This window comes from Homalodisca vitripennis, chromosome 5, assembly GCF_021130785.1.
Source record: "Homalodisca vitripennis isolate AUS2020 chromosome 5, UT_GWSS_2.1, whole genome shotgun sequence".
Lineage (NCBI taxonomy): Eukaryota > Metazoa > Arthropoda > Insecta > Hemiptera > Cicadellidae > Homalodisca > Homalodisca vitripennis.
This window is the reverse complement of record NC_060211.1, coordinates 173,924,303-173,947,312: the sequence shown is the minus strand read 5'-3', so window position 1 is coordinate 173,947,312 and position 23,010 is coordinate 173,924,303. Positions and strand designations below refer to the sequence as shown.

Below are 23,010 nucleotides of genomic sequence, written 5' to 3'. Positions count from 1 at the left end.
AAGCAGTCAGGGGGTGGCACACCCTTGTTAAGGCTGCAAGAACCTCTGATAGTTAGGGAATGAACCCCACCAACTCCAACAGTCATCTCCAGCGGTAGACTAGACCTATCGAATTACCCTTGAACCCCAGAATCCCTACATTTGTGGTTAGTGATGTACCGCTCCTGGCCATCCATAGGGTTGCCCAGATTTAAGTGACACATCTGTTTGCTGTGCCCAGTGGTAGGTTTAACTGGAAGGTATAAACCTTCCTCAGGTTTACTGACCTGGTACTGAGTAAGTGCAAACGGTCTGCCGATGTCCTTGGAAATGACGGTGGAACGGTGCTTGCCGTCCAAGTCAGCCACCTCGATGGCGGGTGTGCCGTGCAGTTGGGACCAGTAGAGGCGTCTCTCCGTGTAGTCCACGGTCAGACCGTTGGCTCGTCCCACCTTCGCCAATATGACTAAGTGAGAGGTTCCATCCATGGTGGCACGCTCCACACTGCCCTGACCTCCCCAGTCGCTCCAGTACATGTAACTAATATTAAATCATCTACATTAGATACGTTCACATCGTTCCAGGCATTGCAGTTATGTTTTGCCAACATTTAAATCGTACGTGCAAGAGGATTACAAGATCTATGAGATGGAAACTTACGATCACTACAGGATGCATTGTAACACACTCACCATTCGCTAGGATCCAAAGCGATACTCCTAGGCTCCTCGATGCTCTTCCATAGAAGTACTTTCCGGCTGGTACCGTCCAATCTGGCGACTTCGATACGTTTACTCCCAGTGTCAGCCCAGTAGATGTTGTGTGCCACCCAGTCCACAGCGAGCCCTGCCGCAAGAATGTCAAACAATCATTCAAATCAAAATAATCTTTATTCATTCATTTACACATTTTGTACATCGAATAAAGTCAATTTAATGAAAAAAGTAGTTAAATTACAATATATAATTGTAATGTAAAGTTTGTAATTTAATTTTTAACAGACACCTAACAAGTACTAAACAGTATGTACTTACTATTACAAAATTTAATATTAAGGTCTTAAGGGAAAGTGTTCAAATTCTTCTAAAGAATATCAAGTTAATCCTGCCAAAAACCCTTTTAACTTCTTCCAAAACAAGTAAATTTACCCTCACTTTTTATATAATCAGGAAATTTTCTTAAAAATTCATTTCTTACGTATAATGTATTTTTTTATATAATTCCAAACGATGACAAGGGATCAGAAAATCATTTTTACATCTGGTACCACAGTGATGCACCACATTACTGCTACTGATGGATGTTTGATGTTTAACATACATGATGGCTTAAAAAATATAAAGTCCATGTATAGTTAATATATTTAATTCTTTAAAACATTCTTTAACAGATTAATAAATGGTTCTGACAGCTTTTTTTGAATTTTTAGTATTGCATTGAGATTTTCTGTTTTAGTAGCCACGTATACACACAGTCCATATGTAAAGTGAGACTGAATGTGAGAAAAATAGATATGTTTTAAGGTGTCAGTACTGCAAAAATCAGACATTCTCCTTATTGCGTACAAGCCAGAATTAATCTTATTTATAATAATTTTAGTGTGAGCATCCCATGATAAATTATTGTCAATTGTTAGCCCCAAAAATTTAACTTCTTTGGCAAATACTATTTCTTTTCCTTCAATTTCAATGAGTGGAATAATTGCTTGTTTATTTTGTTTCGTTTTAAAACATGGTCAGTAAGGTATTAACTAAGAACATTTTACATCATTTTCGATGACATTAACTGCTATTTTACCTTCTGGGGAGTCCAGACCAAACTCCACGATGCGTTCGACCTGCGATCCGTTGATGAAAGCTCTCGTGATTGCCTTCACTTTCACGTCGGTCCAGTAGATTCGGCTGTCAGTCATGTCGAAATCGAGAGCACTGGAGCAAAGAATTTAAACTTTACTAAGTGATATTGAAATAATTTTAGAATATGGGATAAAGTTCAAACATTCTTTGAATCATTACTTACGCTCAAGCAGAGGTTTGCTACAGAGAAATGTTTCTTCTAGCAGTTGACACAGCACTGCTCCATTACTGCCAGGAAGCTTCAGGTTGTTTAAAAATAGGGATACTATCTAACAAGGTTATTTTGGTTTTTTTTTTTTTTGTTTCCATTCAGATTTGAAGTTTTGTACATGTATCAAAATGCAAGCTCCTTTCCTAACCATCTGTTAAAATTTTCATGGAAAAATTATTACATCAGCTATGTGAATCGTGTATCTGGACATGTTCACTCTTACTTCCTTTTCTTCAGAGTTACAAGTTTTCAAACCACAAAAAAGAACAAGATGCATGATAAAAACTATAAGGAGAATTCTGTGAACATATTTTCTTCACTATGGAATTTCAAGTTCAGGGAAAGTAGCATTCAGTCGTCCACAGTCTAAATTCTCTTAAATGCAATTGACAATTTTATTTATGGTGAAAAAGGAGGCCTACCACTTTGAATGTTACCTTCGATGAGTGTTACCTTTATAAAAGTACTGTGGTCACACACTACCATTTTTAACAGAACTTTTCCACATTCAGAATCACTACGGTCTCAAATAGTAATTTCATATAATGAAATACAGAATTTGATGTTAGTTTGGTGCTCATAACACAAAAATCTAAAGTTTGCCAAATTAATTCTAGAGGTGGGAATGTATATTCTTGTGTAGTGGCATGATGTTTTAGGCCAGCTGTTATTTTTCAAAAGCATATCACAGCTTCAACCAATACTCCAATCTTAACATATTATATATAACTTTTGTCATAAAAGAACAAAGAAAAACATTTTATACAGAAAAATTCATAATTTACATAATACAGAACACATCAAAAACAATTAAAATTAAAACTTCATCCACTGATTCTAACGATCTGATCTCTAACAATCTGTCTTGTTTGGCAAAGACAACCTCCAATTTGTGGCGGTAGTAACAATAAAGAAGGCTATTTGACTATAGAACTTTTTCAGCAGTGCTATCCACCATAGGGAGAAGGTGTTCACCCTCCCCTCACACATGCAGAACAAGATGTACTGTTACCTTGCATCCTTTACTCCAGTCACTGGAATGATGGCATCATTGTCAGCATTCTCAATGCTTATCCTTCCGATGTTTTCTCGTCTAGCAAACAACAGGAAAGCTTCAGGAACCACACAGGTGTGTCCGTCTGTAGCCAACTCGTAACCTAGAAATAAAAATGTGAAATATATTAATTTGACAGAATGAATTGTGTATGTGAAAAGTTTTAAACTAACACAAACATAACACTTTTGTACAATCTAACTTAAATACACCCATAATACTTGAAGCGCAACATATGTTAACCCATTGCGGATCGTATTGTTTTGGCGCGAGGGGACCAGCGGGCACGAATTAATTTACGGTCAGCGGCCGCCGAACGAACAGCAATGGTGCGCCACATCGTATTGCTCGCTATTGTATACTAGAATATTCAGCTCTGATGGTATTCGTTCAGATGGAACAAGGACCTGCTGGGGTATACGTGATGTAGGTTACGGGGTGGCAGGGATGATGTCTGAATCATAGTCTAAATAAAGCGGCTCGGGCGAAGCGATTACAACATCCGCGTCATTGTCTAGACTAACCCCGCCAATATGTACGTCTGCGTCGTTTAGTTGTGTCACTAACCTCAAAAGTATTATAATAACAACTTAGGAAAACACCCAATCAGAAGCGCTAAAAAGCAGAGAGTAAACTCACATGAATGATTTTTCAACTTCGACATACAACTGCGATCTGTAGGATATTTATAAAACTTTTGAAAACTCTAAACGTAGACCGTTGCTAAACACTCTTAGTAGACAAGTGAAGACGATCGCCCGATCTATCAGACATTAAAAGTACTATTTGGAGGGAAATTTAAAAGCAGACCGCTTTTGCGACCTGAGCTCGTCATCGTGCCGTTAGGCCCGGCCGCCGCGTGACGAGCCCAGCTCGTCAGTGATCCGCAATGGGTTAATATCTGTATTAATTGTCTTGTTTTAGTTTATACAAATAACGAAAGTTCCATGAATTTGTATGAAGGAGTAAATGCACTGATTGATATACAATACACAAACAGAATACAGAAGACTCAGAATTGTTGAGATCCAAACTGGAATACATGATGTGCTAAAAATAGACTAATAACAGTGCTTTTTTCGCGTTTTGTATAACAATGTGTGTCACAGAAAGCATATCAATATAATAGTACGGCACATGTACATGTAAAACACAATTGCCAGTATCGTTATAGCTTTTTCAAAAAAAATATGTTTTTGTTTATTTTTTTTCTTCCAAAAGAAAAATTAACTTAACAGAATTTTTTAAATTTCTAAATGCATACTAACTGTGTCCGAGCCTAATTTTTTTCCATGAAGGTGCTTCAAGGTTTAATATGAAGGCACATTTTAGGATAAATAATTACTCAATTGCAACTGATTGTACTTCAGTTTAATTGACTTTAATTAATTAAGACTTACTCCCATCCACGTATAAAATAGTCGCCAAGTTTGGGCCTATAAAACATATTTAAAAATGGACTCCCTATCGGTAATGTAAAACAATGTATTCAGTTGAACACATGATTAATTTCAAGTCCATGATCCATGCTTCTAATTAGTGATTTTCTAGTAGAACTCTGAATGTGTTCACTGAGATGTTCGGTAACATTAAAATGTTGTGTGACATGAAAAAAAAATCGCACGTACCTATCTGACAGGCACAGACGGAGTGGTTGCCTGGCCGGTTGAGACAGAGGTGAGAGCAGCCCCCATTGTGCTCCTTGCAAGGGTTCCAGCCCCCACCCTGCCCCACCCCTACAGCCTTGATGCCCATCAGATTGGGCAGCTGATCCATGATGAGCTCGCGCCGGTTGCCCGTCACTTTGTCTGCGCGGTCCACACTGCGCCGTTGCCAGTCCGTCCAGTACAGATAGTCCCCCAGCAGCGTCAGGCCGAAGATGTGCAGCAAGTTGTCACTGATCACCTCGCGTCTGTCACTCCCGTCCATGTTGATAACCTGTTCAAAACTCAGCTGTCTGAATAGTTGTACAATACAGAACATTTTTTTATTCACCTGTACAAGCCAATGGACAGTAATGACTCTCTAATAGTACAACAGTATATTAACTAATTTGAGTTGCTCTATGATTTGGAAATATATGAGTTAATGTCGTAAATACCATTCATAAATAATTTGCAAGCAATTTTTTGTTTTGTAATAAATTTTGGTTAGAGCAATTATGGTTTGAATAGAAACAAAACAAAAACATATTATGTTTTATAAAGTTATTACTCTTCAAGAGGCTAAGAGGCTTGTGTTACATTCATTGAGACTTGCCTGACGTTTATAAATGACATTAGCGCAACAGCACACTGTAGTCTGAGCATCTTACCTCAATTTTGTCTGTCTTAGCATCGCACCAGTAGAGCTTGCTAGTGCCGTAGTCCAGGGCAATACCGTTGGGCCAACCCAACCCTTCTCGGACCAGCACAACTCTCTCCGAGCCATCCAGAGCCGCTCGCTCGATCTTGGGCCGCTTCTCATTCCAGTCGGACCAAAACAGCCAGCCGTGTTCCGGTGCTACTGCCACAGCTCTAGGCTCCACCAGGTCCTCGTTGATCAGCACCTGGAACACACCAGTGTTACTAACACATCACAAGGGTTTCGTAGATTAGGTTCTATATTCATGAGTATCCTGGTGAAATTCAGTGAAATCCTAGACCCGGTTTGCCAGTTTAATATGTTTACCAAGACGTGAATAACAGATTGATATTCTTCCTGACGTGTGCCACAAGTGGTACTCACCAAACTTCCCAAATGGATTCTTGAATGTTGTAAAGATATGAAGTAAAACATGACTTTACCTCAATTTAAGGATTTTAAGTATACTTGGTACTCATGAAATAAAAATGAACAGTCAACAATATTTTGTATGTTGAAGATGGAGCTTGTATTGGCTGCTATTAATTTAATTACATTGAAAACACACAAACCAATAGTAAGCAATCTGATTTGTATAATTAAACGTTTATTAGATAAAAATGAACAGTTAATAAACAACAGTAGTGTTGTTACTGTAATGTGTTGTTCTTGAAAGAGGGCTGAGAAAGGAAAAAACAAAACTTTAGAAAAAACCTAATCTTTTAACAAAATCCTCAGAAATGTATGAATGTTTTCTTTAAGAAATACAATTATATTCAGTGTCAATATATTAGCATCTGTTTGTGATTGTACAGTTAGGCAATTGTTCCAGAGTTTTCCTGTGTTTACTCTTAATTTCACTTTTCTTTTTTTTTTTTGCTTCCCTTTAAATTACAACTGCACTACTAGTACAAGTTGATAACATTAAATAAAACTGTCCTCCAATAACGTAAATTTCACTTCACTCTGTACACAAAAATGTTGACAAATAAAAGAGCAACACTGAATCAATTAAGAAATGCATTAAAACATGTCACTAATATTTAATTTCACATTATTTCAGATATAGCAGATGTTATATATTTACTTACAGGTAATATTGATTTGTTCATAGTAATCAAGCCTAAAAGCAAATCTAAGTAAAGAAACAGAACATTTTGATTATTGCTTGTTATTATACTTTTAAAATGGGTATATGAAACATGTTCCCACGGAAGTTACCTTTCTGGCACGTCCATCTAGCCTGGCCACCTCTATCCTGTCAGTGCCAGTGTCTGTCCAGTACATGTTGCGGGCTATCCAGTCTACTGCTATCCCGTCTGGATGTTCCACCTCTGTTGTTATCAAATCCTCTTGTCCACTACCATTCATCCGCGCTCTCCTGATCGCCTGAACCTGTAAAAAAAGATCAGATTCTGTTATCAACCAACTATTGACTTTTATTATGAGACTCAGTTTTCTTCCGTTTTCAAACACTCACACAACACAAAAAAGTATTGTATGAATACAGGTGCAAAAATCAAAACCTAAATATAAACTGTATGTATATATAACAAAAAAACTTTAATATGCACCTTAATATATTTTTTCTAGCTCTTTAGAATTTCATATTTAATATAAAATATCTTTTATTATGAGGGCTATCCAGAAAGTAGATTACATTTTTATATAAACAATAAACAAAGTACAAGAAAAAAAAATATTTTGTACATTTGAAAGTGACACTAAAATATTATTTTTCAACATAGTCACCATACAAATTTAGGCACTTATCATAGCAGTAAACTAGTTTTGAAATTCCAGTATTATAAAATTCTGCTACCTGAGACGTCAACCAGGTAGTCACACCCTCCCGCCATTCTACAAAATTGCACAAAATTTATGGTAATCTAACTTCTACATGACAATCTTGTGTAACGAACTCCTTGCAATTTGAGGAAAACTAAGTGACAGTTCTGTTATTGTGAATCAGCGGTCTTCTTTAATTTTCTCATTAACTTTTGAGACAATTTCATCGGTCACAATGCTTGGCCGTGCACTTTATTCGTCATCATGCACACTAGTTCGGTCATTTTTAAAACCTAATGCACTCCATCTTCAGTAATCACATCATTCCCATAAACTTCACAGAGTTGGCTATAAAACTAAATTTGTTTATTGTGCTCAGCCAACTAAAACAGTATTACCAACCGCACTTCACAACTCGCAGGATTTTCAGTTGCATCACCCATTTTAAATTACTATTATAAAATAACAAGGAGGGACAGTAACCTCTCTCTCTTGCACAGCTGGATAGCCACTGAACAGAGAAACGCCCTGACAACAAAATGGCCGTGATAGTCCTGTCCCTAGCGGATACAGAGCAAAAAGTAATCTACTTTCTGGATAGCCCTTGTATAAGCCCCTAATTTTTTATAAATAAAATGTCTAAAACACAGTTTGAAACAACTGAGGTTAACTCAGAGAGTACGATAAATTTAGCCTGCTTACAGTAAAGAAACAAAACTGAATTTAGTATTTTGTACTACAGTAGAACCCCTCATATCCGGCCTCGGTTTTACCGCACCTCGGTTTATCCGGCCACTTCCCGGAAGCCAATATCGAAATTTATTTACCACGGCTTGCAGACGCGCAGTTGCACGCACTAGTCTCCCACGACTCTTGCGTTATTTTGGTGTATCTATTTGTTTACATTTTCCTGTGTTGTCCTCAGTTGAGCTAATAGGTTTAACCTGTAAACAGTTAGTTGATTATTTCCAGTGCGGTTAGTACAGTACAGTACAATTGTTTTGTTTCGTCAAGTGCTGTGTACTGTAGGTTGGTTTATCCGGCCGAATCGTTATCCGGCCAGGGGCTCGGTCCCGTGGTGGCCGGATATGAGGGGTTCTACTGTATAAGATTTCTGTTAATTGCCATACACTTAAAACAAATTTTTCTTTCTACTAGTCTCAATTGACATAACTCATCATCTAGGGCCAAATAAATCATAGTAATCATTATTAGCTAATTGTACACTCTTCACACAAAAAATACAAAAATTAAGAAACACAGGATTAAATGTGTGTGTTTGTGCATAATTATGATAAACATCCATTGTGATACTTATTATTGAAAGAATAATATTCTTATTTTAATATTAATTGAAGGCCAAGATAAACTTACAATGGTTATTGTTAACAAATTATCTTCAATACCTTTTTATAACTTAATTTCAAGACATAATACAGTTTACTAACATCGTCATCGGTCCAGTAGATGTAGCCATCGATAGGATCGTAGTCTATGGCTATGGAATGCTTGACTCCAGTGAGCGGCAACACAAGGTTGGTGTGGTCTGGAGAGTCCAGGGATATCCTGCTGATGTCAGTTCTCTGCACTATCAACAGCAGTTCTTGGGCTCCTGCATAACACAAACGTAACCACAATCATCCTCAGTACTACAATAACAAATTATCGACTATACTACAGTGAGAGGCATCACGAGGTTGGTGTGGTCTGGAGAGTCCAGGGATATCCTGCTGATGTCAGTTCTCTGCACTATCAACAGCAGTTCCTGGGCTCCTGCATAACACAGACGTAACCACAATCATCCTCAGGTTCTGTTGAACACGAAGTCCAAGTTGGCCAGGGCATCAGCTCTTTCGTTCGCAGAGATCTCTTCATGACCAGGAACCCAACAAACAGTCACATTGTTGATTCTGCCAAGGGAAGAAAAGACTTGATAGCAATCCCAGACAAGTTTAGAGTTTGAACACACAAGAGTTCAATGCCTTTAATGTTGCCTGGTTGTCTGTGAAAATGCTAATCGTCTTATTCCTATATGCTTACTTCTTTAGTATTATTTTCATTCCCTAGAGAATTTATTCATAAATTATTATATATATCCGCTCTTGGACATCCATAAGGATTTAAGTTATACATTGGTTTCTGCTGTACCAGTGTGCATTCAACTGGAAGGTATAAACAAGCCAGAAGTTAACCCTCCTGAGGATAAATGAGCATACCGTTTGCACAAGTAAAGTTGTTGATGAGTTTGATGCCGGTGGGGCAGGCACATGTGAAGCCAGGAGCGTACGGAGCTAGCAAGCACAGATGAGAGCAGCCGCCGTTGTTGTGCTCGCAGGGCGTCCACTTGTAGGGTTGTCTCCGTGGGTCCCACACTCTGATGTCCATCGGCACATAGTTGCTGTGCAGCATCTCCTTGGGTGAGCCTCCGCTGGTGCGGTCAAACACATGCACTGACCTGAAACACAATGTCACATAATTCAATATTTGACCACATTAAATAAGCTAGTTTACTAATAAAAAGCAATGTGTAGACACAATTGTCTATTTCTACAAGTAGAGTCGACGGAACTGTAACCTACTGGAGGATATGGAATACCTCCCAAAAGAAAGGGAATTCCTGGAGCCTTTCCTCAGAAACCTTTAAATATGTGGCTGTAGCAGTAATTTAACCCTTTAAATGTGCAGAGTTTTCAACAATGCTATCACCCGGTAAAGAGTTGACCGACGGCTTTGCCGTCTATATCAGTTCACAAGCAGTATTGATGAACGTCTGTGCCGTTGGTTATCAGTTGGAGGGTTAAGAGACACCCCATGATGTGTTTTAGCCAGCTTTGAGGTGTAGTAATATTTGGAAACAAGGTGTATATAGCATCACTCAAGATAGTAAGAGAGATTACTTTTGAAGAGAGTATTAGAAAGAGTTTTATAAATTCCTTCAATCTGCATACTTGATGGTTTCTATCAATACTCATACTGTGTGATAGTTACTAAATCAGGACATTTGATTTCTATAATGTCTAGACCCCAGAACAGGTGGCATTTCAAAATTCACATTTAATCTCTGTTTTTAACGTTTTGGACTGAGTAGCATTTTTAAGACCTGAATTGGATATTTACGCCTTCAAAGAAACATGCACTCTTCAAAGATACCTAATATACTGATTAGTGTTTAAATTTGACAGTAAAACTTACCAAGTTTTCCAATCAGTCCAGTACAGCTTATCTTGGAACAGTGCTAAAGCAAAAGGATAGATCACGCCTTTCTCAGCTAAATGCTTCCTGTTTCTTCCATCGTAATCCATTACCTGCAAAAATCAGTCATTGTTGATGAGTTTCAGGGAAATGTATTTATCTTATCCGTAACTTAAGGATCAACAAACAGCTTTCCAACAGAAACAATGATATATCATATATCATTGGTGTGATACCCAGAGAGGTCAATTAAAATTTACATAAGTGGGCCATAGAAAAATTACAACAATATTTTATTTTTATTTAGAGTACGCCTTTATTGTAATCTTCAAACCTTCATCCTAAATACAACTAAAAGAAAATAAAAAATTTGATCAACTGGGATGATTTACAGAATAATTCAGACCATTTTGTTCAGAAATTTATAAGAACAAACCAATTAAATAAAAATTTCAAATTGGTTTTTAAAGTGATAGTCCAAAGATTTAGTTACATACTTATAAACACATAAATATTTTCAATTGAATAAATGTTTAACTATTGATTAGTTGTATAAACACTTATAGTAGATACAAATTTGAAAATTGTCTACACACAATCAAGATTTTAAAATTTTCAGTAGTCCACAATGCCATAAAATACAATCAATGAGATGGCATTAAAATTTGTACTGTGGTAAGCTAGCTAAGATTTTCGATGAAAAATAACTAAATCCTATAATTTCAGATTGTTTATTTCACCGGTATATACTTGAAGTTCAAATAACACAGCTAAACCATTACTTATCTTTCTGATAACATTAAAATAGCAGCTTACTAGATAATCCTATCAAATATATTATTGTACTGCCATTATATTATCTCGCCCACACTTTTCACAAAATCAATATCATGTGTACAGTAACAGGTGGGCTTTACTTTAGAATGTTTCAAAAGTGGATCTATACTTTAAGGAACGGTCCATGTTTTTAACTCAGCGTTGCCAGTAATTTTAAATTAATATCTATTATGACTCCACCTCGTTAATAAACACGTTTTTCATTTTTATGTTATGCGATTTAAATAACTTCATAAAATCGTTGTGAATATATGCATTATTGCAATTATCACATTATGTTAGATTGTACTTTGTAAGGATATGGAGAATAATATTTTGGCCTAGTCATTTTGAATATAATTATAAAAAAATCAAACTTAATGTAATCCGTAATCCTTTCGGTTTTTGTTTCTAGTTTATTATACATTTGTTCACAGCTCTTTAAGATACCATTTCTGAAAACAGGAAAAACAGACAAAAAATATTTTTATCATTTGAGGAGTGGCATTTGAAGCAAAATTTAAGGACATTTTATAATGAGGGCTTAAGAAAACTAATAGCATGCCCAAAAAGCCAATGCAATATATACATAAATACAAAAAAAAAAAACAGTTTGCATTTGGATAGTTCAACAAAAAATAGCAAAAAACTTCACGATACATTAATACAAAATATTTTTTTTTATTTAAAAAGACACCATGATATTGATTGATATTTGTTACATATGACGTATAAATCAGATTGATTGAGTTTTAAAACTAATACTTGAAAAATAAACATGTATTCGGAAAAGCTGCATATGAAGAACAATTTAATAATCAACAAAAAATATTCAATAAAATAATTTTTAAAATGTAATTATTATTTCTGTGAACAAGACAGAAACTGGTTTTTACACTGGTAACAAGAGTATAATGATAAACTGATTTTTAAGGTTTTTACACTTCACTGTTGGCTTGGACTGATAATCTTGAATAGTTATGATGATTAAATTTAACTACCAATTTATTTTCCATTAGATTTCTTCTGCAATTGGAGTACAGTTAGATTAAATCAATTGTTACAGGTGAACGAGTCCAGGAAGTAGTAGATATTATTTTTGTCCAAATTTCCACATTTTATTTTACACTTCTCAAACACAACATTTATTTGGCCAAAAAAAAACAACCTCTCACAAGTTTGTTCACAGAATTTAGCAAACCATTCTAAAAGTAACAAAAACGTGATACCTCAATGAAATGTAGCCTTCCGTCGAGCCAATAGATCCGCCTTTGGTCGTAATCAACTGTCAGTCCGTTGGGCCAGAATATGTTGCTGTTGACAATGACTTTCCTTGTGGTAGGATCTCCGTTCATCCCTGCCCTCTCGATCTTTGGCACCTCTCCCCAGTCAGTCCAGAACACTAGGCTGCATGCAAAACACAACAGGTTATCCACAATTACTAACAACAATTTACCTGCTTACTTCAAATATACTGTGATGTTATAATGTAATACAACTTGTAAAAATAAAATTGTAAATATCAAGAAACATTAGAAGATGTTATGGGGAAGAATACGATGCGATTATAATTAATTCCTATTGGCATAAGATACAAGGCTTCTTCGAAATGAATAGGGTAACAAAACACGTTTGATTCAAATGGGAACATAACTATTTATTTAGTAAACCTTTGAGGTCCTTTTTATATAGAACTGTTTCACATGATAAAAAGTACAGGATTTTATTGGCGAATGTCAAAAATGTTTCGCACTGTCTAAGATTTATTTATTTACAACAACGCTAGGTGTTATAGTCATAATAGTATAGACTTATTCATATAGTATATCAGAATTGTATATTCATGATTATCTATAATATTTCAGGATTCTCTTCGACATATACTCTTTTTCGATTCCTACCGCACTTTCTTAAATTTTCAGTGTGTAATGCAATGCTGAATCATTTTCGCTAAGAAGTTAATAAACCCTCATTGCTTTCAATAAGGATTAGAGTTTTACAAAAACAAACAAGTCATACAGAGATAAATCAGACTTTTAGGACATAAAGTCCAAAACAGGGAGCTTGTGATTGACCAAAAAAATGTTGACAGACAAATCATTGATGAATAAATAAGTCATTGTCCAGGTGGAGTACCCATAAAGATTCTTTTAATTTCATTAGGTTTGTTTTTCCGTACTCAATTCTACTGAGTTATCAGAATACCAACGTTGCAATTTATTGGAATTTCTATTTTGTTGATCCGGGTCAACAACCAACAATAATCTGTTGACTGAGTACCAAAAATTGAGATATCTCACTGAAACTTGGAAAAAATAAATATAACCAGATTTACTACACCATACGTAAATTTAAGGAAATCGAACAAAGTGCCTATTTATGCATATTACCAGCTGTTACAATTGTTGACCCGGGTCAACAACCAACAATAATCTGTTGATTGAGTACTAAAATTGAAGTACCCAATGAAACTTGCAACAAACATTACAAGATTTTCTACACCGTACGTAAATTTGAAGTCGGTCAGAGTTTTTATGCATTTTAATGTCGGTTGCACTTGTTGACCTGGGTCAAAAACCGGCAATAAGATAGGTACTAAAAATTGAGATATCTTTGTCCAAATGACAGACAGTATAGACAATCTTATACATTTCTTTATTCTGAGTTTCATTGAGATGTGAAAATTCTTAGAGCCTGATCAAAATGTTTTCGTCAGTTGGGTCAACAAATTTAACAAAAGGCGATAAGCATAATTAGGCACTTAACTCTGTCAGATTGACTTCAACATTGACAGACTGTATGGAAAACCTTGTAATATTTCTTCGTTCCAAATTTCATTGAGATACCTCAATTTTTAGTACCTGGTTAACAGACTGTTCCCGGTTGTTGACTCAGGTAAACAAAATAGTCAACCCGTAATTTATCAACTCAAACACTAACTACAGGATGATCAAATGGCAATCTTATTGAATGGTTTAAATAACTGGACCAATAATTATCAAGTCACATTATTTTCTCATTCGTCATATGTTGCTCTGCTTAGCAATGATTCTCAATAATGAATTCTTAAGACATCAAAATTCAATATTTACTGTGACACTGACCTGTCCATGGGGACGACAGCAATGGCCCGTGGTTGGTCGATGTCGTCCCAGAACAGCACCTTGCGTAGTTTGCCGTCCAGTGTTGCCACCTCCACCCTGTTGGTTTCCCCATCCGTCCAGTACAATTTCTTGGTGAGCCAGTCGCACGCCAGACCATCAGGAGTTATCAGTCCAGACGTTACCACCTCGACCTGACATTAGTACTCAACATCAATCAAGACTGCACTCAAGATATGGATTACAAACAATTTATTGTTTTAATTAAACTGGAGATTATCCAATATGACTCAGTGAGATCCAAGGACATTGGTAGTGACTCCAAACAAATTCTTCATTACACAATAAAATTTCAGTTGAATTTAATTATACTGAATTTTGAGCACATAAATTCAAGAATTTTGGCATTGCATAAGCTGCATCATCATACAACAATAATACGAAAGGGATATTTCCAGCATTATTGTTGAATTTGCCTTGTACCCCGATTAAGAAAATGTATACCAACGAAAACCAACTTCGATCATAAAGAGTCTTCTTTTAGCTTTTTTTATTTTACTTTCGATCTAACCAGGTTCAATTACCTTATATGCAAACATTCATAGCTTTTTACAATAAGATAGTTTTTATAACAGCGTTTAAATAGTATTGCCAGTGCAATAGGTCTATTGATCATTGGTGGAATCTAAAATTAATAAATAAATTTAAAATTAGATAACTTCGTCGTTGCACTCTGCATTACACTACTGATCTTTACTTTACAATAATTTAATATTCTCGAATTTAAATGTAAACAAATGTTTCTGCCTCTTTGATGAAATTCAGCTGAAATTATTAACAGCTGTTAAGTATCAGTTCACTTTGTATTACATGTCATAGCGCAGTCTGCCAGATCCAATGTTAAACATTCCAAAATGAACAACCACTTAAAAATTAAAAATTAAGTAAAAAAATTTTTAATGTGAATTTAAACCGTTCTCAAATCCCCTTCAACACACACACAAAATTTTGTCAAAATCGGTCCAGTCGTTCAGGAGGAGTTCAGTGACATACACACCGACACAAGAAATAAATATATATAAAGATTAATTAAATTAACTGAATATTCCAAAATATTTTATTACTGTACAATACTATTTGCCAGCAAGATTTGAGGTGTCTGCAGCAGTCAACGTGTTAATTGATTAAATTATTAATGACCAAAGCTGGTGACTTACCCTATTGTACGCTTCTGAGCCATTGTACGTAACACACTGGATCATCTCCAGTCCCCGATCTGTCCAGCAGATCCGAGATCCGGCATAATAGTAGTCCACTGCGGCCCCTTCCTCAATATCCTACAAACAACATTTGTATCTGCTGTAGTGACTGAGAATGTACGTACTAGGAACTTTCAGTCATTCTCACTAAATATGTGATATGTTGGTAGTGTTACAAAAATAGGCTTTTATAATTTTTTACTACTATTTAACACAAATAAGTCTAAAGTAGCTTGCAAAATAAATAAAAATTCTACTGCAGATAGCTGTATATAAATTTAAATACAAAAGAGCAGTAACCAAATAATATTTTATGAAGTAACAACATTTAAAGAGTTTACAGTGTTCTAGCTTGAGTTAAAAATAAAAAGAGCTTGCAGACTATTATTATATCATATTATTATTCAGATGATATAATAGGAAACATCAAATTTAAAAAAGACTTTACTTCCTACTTACTTTGAAAACTCAAATAACGTATTAATATGACCCAGTTTATTTTTCATTTTGTGTGAAAATATGTTCACTTTATTAACTTACAATTAAACAGATCTCATGCAACTTAAATTGGTTAAGTTGAAGTTAAACAAAATTATAAATATGAAGCTTTGTCGTATAAATAAACTGGAAATGGAAGTAAGAAGAGAGGTAATGAATAGGTTTCCATATCAGTGTTTTGACAGAGAGTTACCACCCCTTTAAAACACCAAGCTGAAAAAAAACACCATCAATTCACACTTTCAAATTTGACAAATGAAAAACACTTATTAACAAACCTCAAAAATTAGTTTATCATGACATCTGTTAACACCAAACTATTCCTAGCTTTTGTATTTTTCTACATAATGCAAACTAATCTTAAATATATTTTTAGAGCTTATATCAAATTTTCTATAACTCATGTCTACCTCAAATTTTTTTTCAAAATTATTAAAATTTCAAAGCACAATCTACCGTTTGTTTTATATAAATGTATGCACAAACAATAAAAATAATGAATATTTTTATAAATAATTAATTTTACATAGTCAAATTTTTCTTTCTAAAAACAATAATATACAATATGATATATTATATTTCTAACTGTGTGTATGGTTTAAATTTTGTTTACATGGAATCTTACAAAACAATACAAAAAGGTCTGTCAATAAGGGGTTAAATTATTGCCACAAGGAGGATTAATAGTTAGTGAAAATGATATACATGATCATACCTTAACAATAGTAACAACTTTTGATGGTCGAGAAACATTGGCAATCCTGATATCCTTATTGGTGACGAACAGCAGTTTTGGGAAAGCTGAAACAAAACAAATACATATCAATATATTGTTTTTAAATACCACTAAACATACAATTAAATTACACTGTAATTTAATGTAATCATATTATAAATAAATGTTAAAACAGCATTTTTAGAGTTCACCAAAACCGTATAATTGATGCTACATAGTAATTTCTATCAGAAACATGGACGTATTATAAGGAGGGCTCAAACTCCCCCACACTGAAATTTTGAAATATAAATATTTAAATTGCACTCAGTACTTCGTTTTAAGCTTAACACATTTAAGAGGTCTTAAAGGTCAACAATTTCCCTGGGGAAGATTCCCGAGCCCCAAGTTTTGGAGGGTATTTGATACCTCCTAAACTGCCCAGTGTGTCAGCTCTCTCCAAAATAATTTTCTATATGCGCAAATGAGCAAATGAAATCTACTAACACAAACATTCATTAACGGATACAAAATGGTATAAAAATAAAGAATGGTTTATAGGGGGAAATCTGTCATCTAACGAATAAATAACGAAAAACAAATATCATCTAACTGATGCTGCTAACCCAGCAGGGATCACTTCTGGCTGGTTTATACCTTCCAGCTAGCCTCAACAAGGGTGTGCCACCCCCTGTCTGCTTTGACTGGAGAGGCTGATTCAGAGCTGGCCTCCCCTTCTTCCAGGGGGACATGTCTTTGAGATTAGTGCCTCAATTCTTCCTCATGGATCTCGATGGGAAGTGGCCACTACTCCCTAACCTTAACCTATCCTATCCTATTATATAAAGGTCCTTTTAGGACTAGGTGCAATTAGGTGCAATTTCTATGCTTCATATCCTAAACAGAAAAAAAAATTAAAAAACAACATTGTCTCAATTTTGAATTTTTTCCTTAAATTTAGCTACTAACCTTCCTTCCTGAGTTTCTTGGTGAGCTAGTTAACTTATAAAATCGGACTAAAGGAAGGGGTTTACAGATTTTATTTAATCTGCAGTCCTTGAGGATTTTACATTACAGCTAATGTATTCTAGCAATGTTAAAAAGGGAAAGTTGTACATTTTTAAGTTTGTCTTGTGTGTGTGTGTGTTTTATTAATTTTTATGAGATAACTGAAATTGAATTTTTAACTGGTAATTGTTTATTTTACGCAGGTGTTTCATTTCATGCAAGTTAGTGGAATTTACCCTAATTTTTAAACAAAAAGTTGACAGCATCGTTTACATTAATTCTGAACAATTGTTCCTTTTGCATGATCTAGCAAAACATAAGAGGCAATGTATACTTTAGCAGCTTGAATGTTTGGATCCAATCATACTATTACTTCACATGTACGGACAAATTACACAACTTTTCAGAATGTTACAAGAGAATAAAGTATAAACATTGGGTATTTCAAATGAAACCCTATAGTAAAAACTAAAATACTGTTCAGACCAGATATTCAAGAGCCGAGTTGAGAAACTGGACAAAATGGAAGAAATGATCCGGTGCCATGGTAAAAACATTGATTTCAGAGCCAGCAGAGGCTTGCACCATATGTTGTGTGGTTGAGATAGCTGGTGTTATATAAATAACCAACTGTCCATCTCTGGTAAACAGATGGAATGGAGATACAACTAGACTCTTCAGCTGTTTGAAGTTCAGCCCGGATTGGCAGTTGCATGATATGTTTACTGCACTTTATTTTCAGTATACTGTGAAATTTGAACTGCACTCTCAGATGTTTTTACTAGGAGTAAGCATCTGATTTACTACCAACATTTTAACGGTTCTGTTTAGTTGCTAAAGAACTAAAACAGATAAAAAATGGAGAAAGTAAAATAAATTGAAATTATAATTAAAATACAAATGTTTCTTCAAACGAAGTTAGAAAAATAAGATTAATTAGTTACTGCTATATTGTAAATTTTAATTAAGATTATGTCTTTAGTATTTAGATTATTAATCTATCAAATTCCATTTTCCTTGTTATTATCAGTGTTTACTTTGAAACATTGCACTATATGAAACAAACTACTTTGGCATATGCTATGCAAGAAGTACAAAAGATTTTAAATTTGAATTGAACAATGCTCTGATTGCGGAATGATATACTGCCTACAATTCCAGTTACTCTTAATCGATCTATCAATTTTTAATTAGTTTTATATTTTTTATTAGTCATCATTAAATTTAATTGCTATTCTTAATTATTAAGTCGGTTAGTCATGCCAGGATAAGAAAGTGATTCCTACTTAGTGACACATTTGTGTCAAATTCGTATTTTATTTATAATAAACTTTATGGTACTTCTTTACTCAACATGATTATTATAAAATGTAAAAAGAGAAACTCGAATTCTCTGAACAATACAGATGAGTGTGCAACTAGTTACACGATGAACAGTGGTGATGTAATACTGCCAAGATGACAATTCTTGACTCTCAAAACAAGAGGAGGCTATTTCAAATCAAATCAAATCATTTATTGTCAGGACACTACAATAGTGTATAACAACGTCAACAAGTTATAACATGTAAAACTAGTTAAAGAAGCATACTATTACTAGCATTGTAAAATTCATTTACACTATATATACACTTCTTAAGCAACATGTTTTTATGGAGGTTTCAAACCTAGGCCTAGATAATTTTTTTATATGTTCAGGTAAAGCATTGTACAATTTGATTCCCAGATACCTAAAGCTACTTTGCGTGCTTGTGTATTTACCCTTCATCAGCAACAGATCATTCCTATTTCTCGTAAAATAGGAATTATCCATTACCCATATTTATCCAAATTTATCCAATTATCCATATAAATAATTTTAAATTATTGCTATGGAAAACTTTCAGCCCTTAAAGGGATTTCCTATTATAATTAAATCAAAGTTAATAACTTGTGTTTATATTGTTTTCATGATTACATAATACATTGTAGTCAGATGAAGTACACTCAATTGTGCACCTGATGAGACAATGAGACTGCCATTTCACCTATTTATAATTGTCTCTGATGTCAAAACATCCTCCCAAACACTGAAAATAGGGTCAACGTCCGTCAGACTAAAACTTTTACGAAGTCCTTATTTTATCCCCATTTCAAAAACCAAAACTTCACTGGATGCAGCAAAAGATTTTACTTTTGTAATGCCGTCATAAAATGGCGGCCGCCATTTTGAAATCGACATCGTGTTGACCATACGCTGAGCGTCCAGAGTGTACTATAAAATTTAATCGCACACATCTCCGTCTCCACGAAGAGTATCGATGACGGACGATGCGATGTGAGGGGGTGAGGGGGCGACTTCCGGTCGACTATTCAGGGTTTGTATAGCACAGGGTCCGACAGCTAGAACAATACACAAGTGTGAACACACGTCACCGATACCCCTTCAAGCCCGCGTCCTTTGCCCGCGTCCCGCGCCGCAGTAGACATGCGGAGTAATTGGTGCGGACGGCTCGTAATGTCTTGTCTTGTCCGGCCAGACGCCGCTACAGGCTCGTAGTCGGAGAGCTCGTCGCCTTCCAAACTTACTGCGTAGCTAAAACGGATGATTATTCCCCGAGTGATGAGCGCGATCTACTATTGTGACGTAGCATCATCCAACGGTGGATGTACCTTACGATTTCGAATGATTAACCCCAGGTGATCAGAGCAATCTATGATTGTGACGTAGCATGGCCAACGGTGGATGTACTTTACGAATTCGAATGATTAACCCCGGGTGATCAGCGCAATCTATGATTGTGACGTAGCATGGCCAACGGTGGATGTACTTTACGATTTCGAATGATTAACCCCGGGTGATTAGCGCAATCTATGATTGTGACGTAGCATGGCCAACGGTGGATGTACTTTACGAATTCGAATGATTAACCCCAGGTGATCAGAGCAATCTATGATTGTAACGTAGCATGGCCAACGGTGGATGTACTTTACGAATTCGAATGATTAACCCCGGGTGATCAGCGCAATCTATGATTGTGACGTAGCATGGCCAACGGTGGATGTACTTTACGATTTCGAATGATTAACCCCGGGTGATCAGCGCAATCTATGATTGTGACGTAGCATGGCCAACGGTGGATCTACTTTACGATTTCGAATGATTAACCCCGGGTGATCAGCGCAATCTATGATTGTAACGTAGCATGGCCAACGGTGGATGTACTTTACGAATTTCGAATGATTAACCCCGGGTGATCAGCGCAATCTATGATTGTGACGTAGCATGGCCAACGGTGGATGTACTTTAACGATTTCGAATGATTAACCCCGGGTGATCAGCGCAATCTATGATTGTGACGTAGCATGGCCAACGGTGGATCTACTTTACGATTTCGAATGACTAACCCCGGGTGATCAGCGCAATCTATGATTGTGACGTAGCATGGCCAACGGTGGATCTACTTTACGATTCCCCAGCAGTCTAAAAGATTAGTCATCGAGTTATAAGCGCGATCTGTGATTGTGACGTAGCATCGGCCAAAGTGGATGAACTTTACAATTTATTTCAGTCTGTTCAGTTGGTACGAGTAATTGAATAGTTCCCTAGCGGTAAATTGAAGCTGACTATATTGATGTATCAGACACCACACACCTTTTTCGGTAAAGCTAGTTCTATTCTTTATACCATAAATAGCGCTACTATATCAAATCTTTTTTTAGAGTTACGAACAATTTTTTATCTTAAAGTTACTGCCCCATTTTTATGAATTAAATTCAAAATGTTAATTATTTTTTTAATGTTGTTTCAGTTTACTCAAAACAGCATGTTTCCTGTTATATATTTCGCTGTTTCCTCCGTTCGCAGCAAGATACTGCACAACTACAATTCAAGCGGAACAGATTTTACCATTGGATACAATATCTCCTCATAGACTGATACATAATCAAAGTTAAGATGAAAACAGTCTGATTTCCCCTAGCTATGCGCCTGTATATTATATAAAATATAGGTTTATTAAATCCGTAAGGAGGCAGCCTATGTGCAGTTAGTAATAACAATTCACGGTGCAATGCAACATAAAACCATCTTAAATGCGTTCATAAATTAGATATCTTGAAGATAAACTACAAGTATACATATCCTGCAATGTACATAGTATTTAATTTATTTACTTACTTGTGGCAACATGTTTATAAAAGTAGGTAATTACTTTGCAAACAGTGTTTAGTTATTTTACAAAAATATATAATTTAAACCACCTAATCGTCTACTTTTTTTATTACAAAAATCACACCTGTTTTCAATTGATTAAATCTTAAACCCTAATTAAATTAAGGGTGATACACATAGCACAGCTAAAACTGTGACCCTTTTCAAATTTATGATAAAGCGACGTCCTTGCTTTCCTGGAATGAATGATAAGTCACTGAAAGATATCCTCATCTCTAGAACCACTTTGAAATCGTTTTATTTGGAAAACTTGTGTTGTTAGGCTATCTAAACGCTGTATCTCAATCGCTTAGATAAGATATCCGCCTTTAGATGCGACTGGAGAACTTGTACGAGATAAAACACTGAAGAGAAGTGGTCTTGAAACAAACAGATCATACTATGGTTGATGCCTGAAAACTAAAACAACACTGTTCTTAGAGCGAACCGACAGGCATACCAATAGTGATGATACAAAATATTTAAAAAATGTTCAACTTACAGGAGTTTTATTGGAACATAACAAAAATATAGTTACTGTGAGAGTTTATATTACGACATGGTGATCGGGAGCGTGTACCGCCAGCCATGGCCACATCCCAGGCAACGAGTAACTTTTCAATTTCAGAGGCCGACTCTTGCGCTGTACAACCAGCGTCAGGCGGGCCTAACCCGTCCTCTCTTGTACGGATCCAAAAACGATACAAAAACAAACCAATCTGAGGAAAATAAACAAGAGGCTAACAAGGGTGGAATAATATTCTAATAACAGAGCGTAGAGCGGTCTGCGCCGGTCCTGTGTGGAGCGGAGTGGAGACTGTACATAATTATATTGGGAATGCTAGATGCAATGGGCTGGACAGACTTGTTAGCGAGGCAACAAGACCGCGCTCCCCCCTCCACCCCCCGCCACACACCTACTCACTGGCCCGGGCCCGGTGTTCACGCCTTCCTTCCTCTGCGCCCATCCTACAAGACACGGCTAGAGCTAGAGCACA

General features: G+C 35.7%; 1 protein-coding gene across 1 annotated transcript in view; it reads right to left on the bottom strand.

Annotated features, from left to right (window-relative positions):
• Positions 1–22,602, bottom strand: part of LOC124363739 (low-density lipoprotein receptor-related protein 6) — a 32,987-nt gene extending 10,385 nt beyond the window's left edge. The window contains exons 1-16 of the mRNA XM_046819000.1: positions 22,593–22,602; positions 20,096–20,202; positions 16,813–16,902; positions 15,558–15,677; positions 14,344–14,534; positions 12,469–12,646; positions 10,424–10,536; positions 9,448–9,686; positions 8,680–8,843; positions 6,665–6,838; positions 5,415–5,648; positions 4,729–5,038; positions 3,059–3,203; positions 1,777–1,907; positions 672–825; positions 267–519 (exon numbers count right to left, since the gene is read on the bottom strand). Coding sequence (XP_046674956.1) covers positions 267–519; positions 672–825; positions 1,777–1,907; positions 3,059–3,203; positions 4,729–5,038; positions 5,415–5,648; positions 6,665–6,838; positions 8,680–8,843; positions 9,448–9,686; positions 10,424–10,536; positions 12,469–12,646; positions 14,344–14,534; positions 15,558–15,677; positions 16,813–16,902; positions 20,096–20,202; positions 22,593–22,602 — 2,613 coding nt within the window. The remainder of the gene's footprint in view (positions 1–266; positions 520–671; positions 826–1,776; positions 1,908–3,058; positions 3,204–4,728; positions 5,039–5,414; positions 5,649–6,664; positions 6,839–8,679; positions 8,844–9,447; positions 9,687–10,423; positions 10,537–12,468; positions 12,647–14,343; positions 14,535–15,557; positions 15,678–16,812; positions 16,903–20,095; positions 20,203–22,592) is intronic.
• Positions 22,603–23,010: the final 408 nt, after the last annotated feature.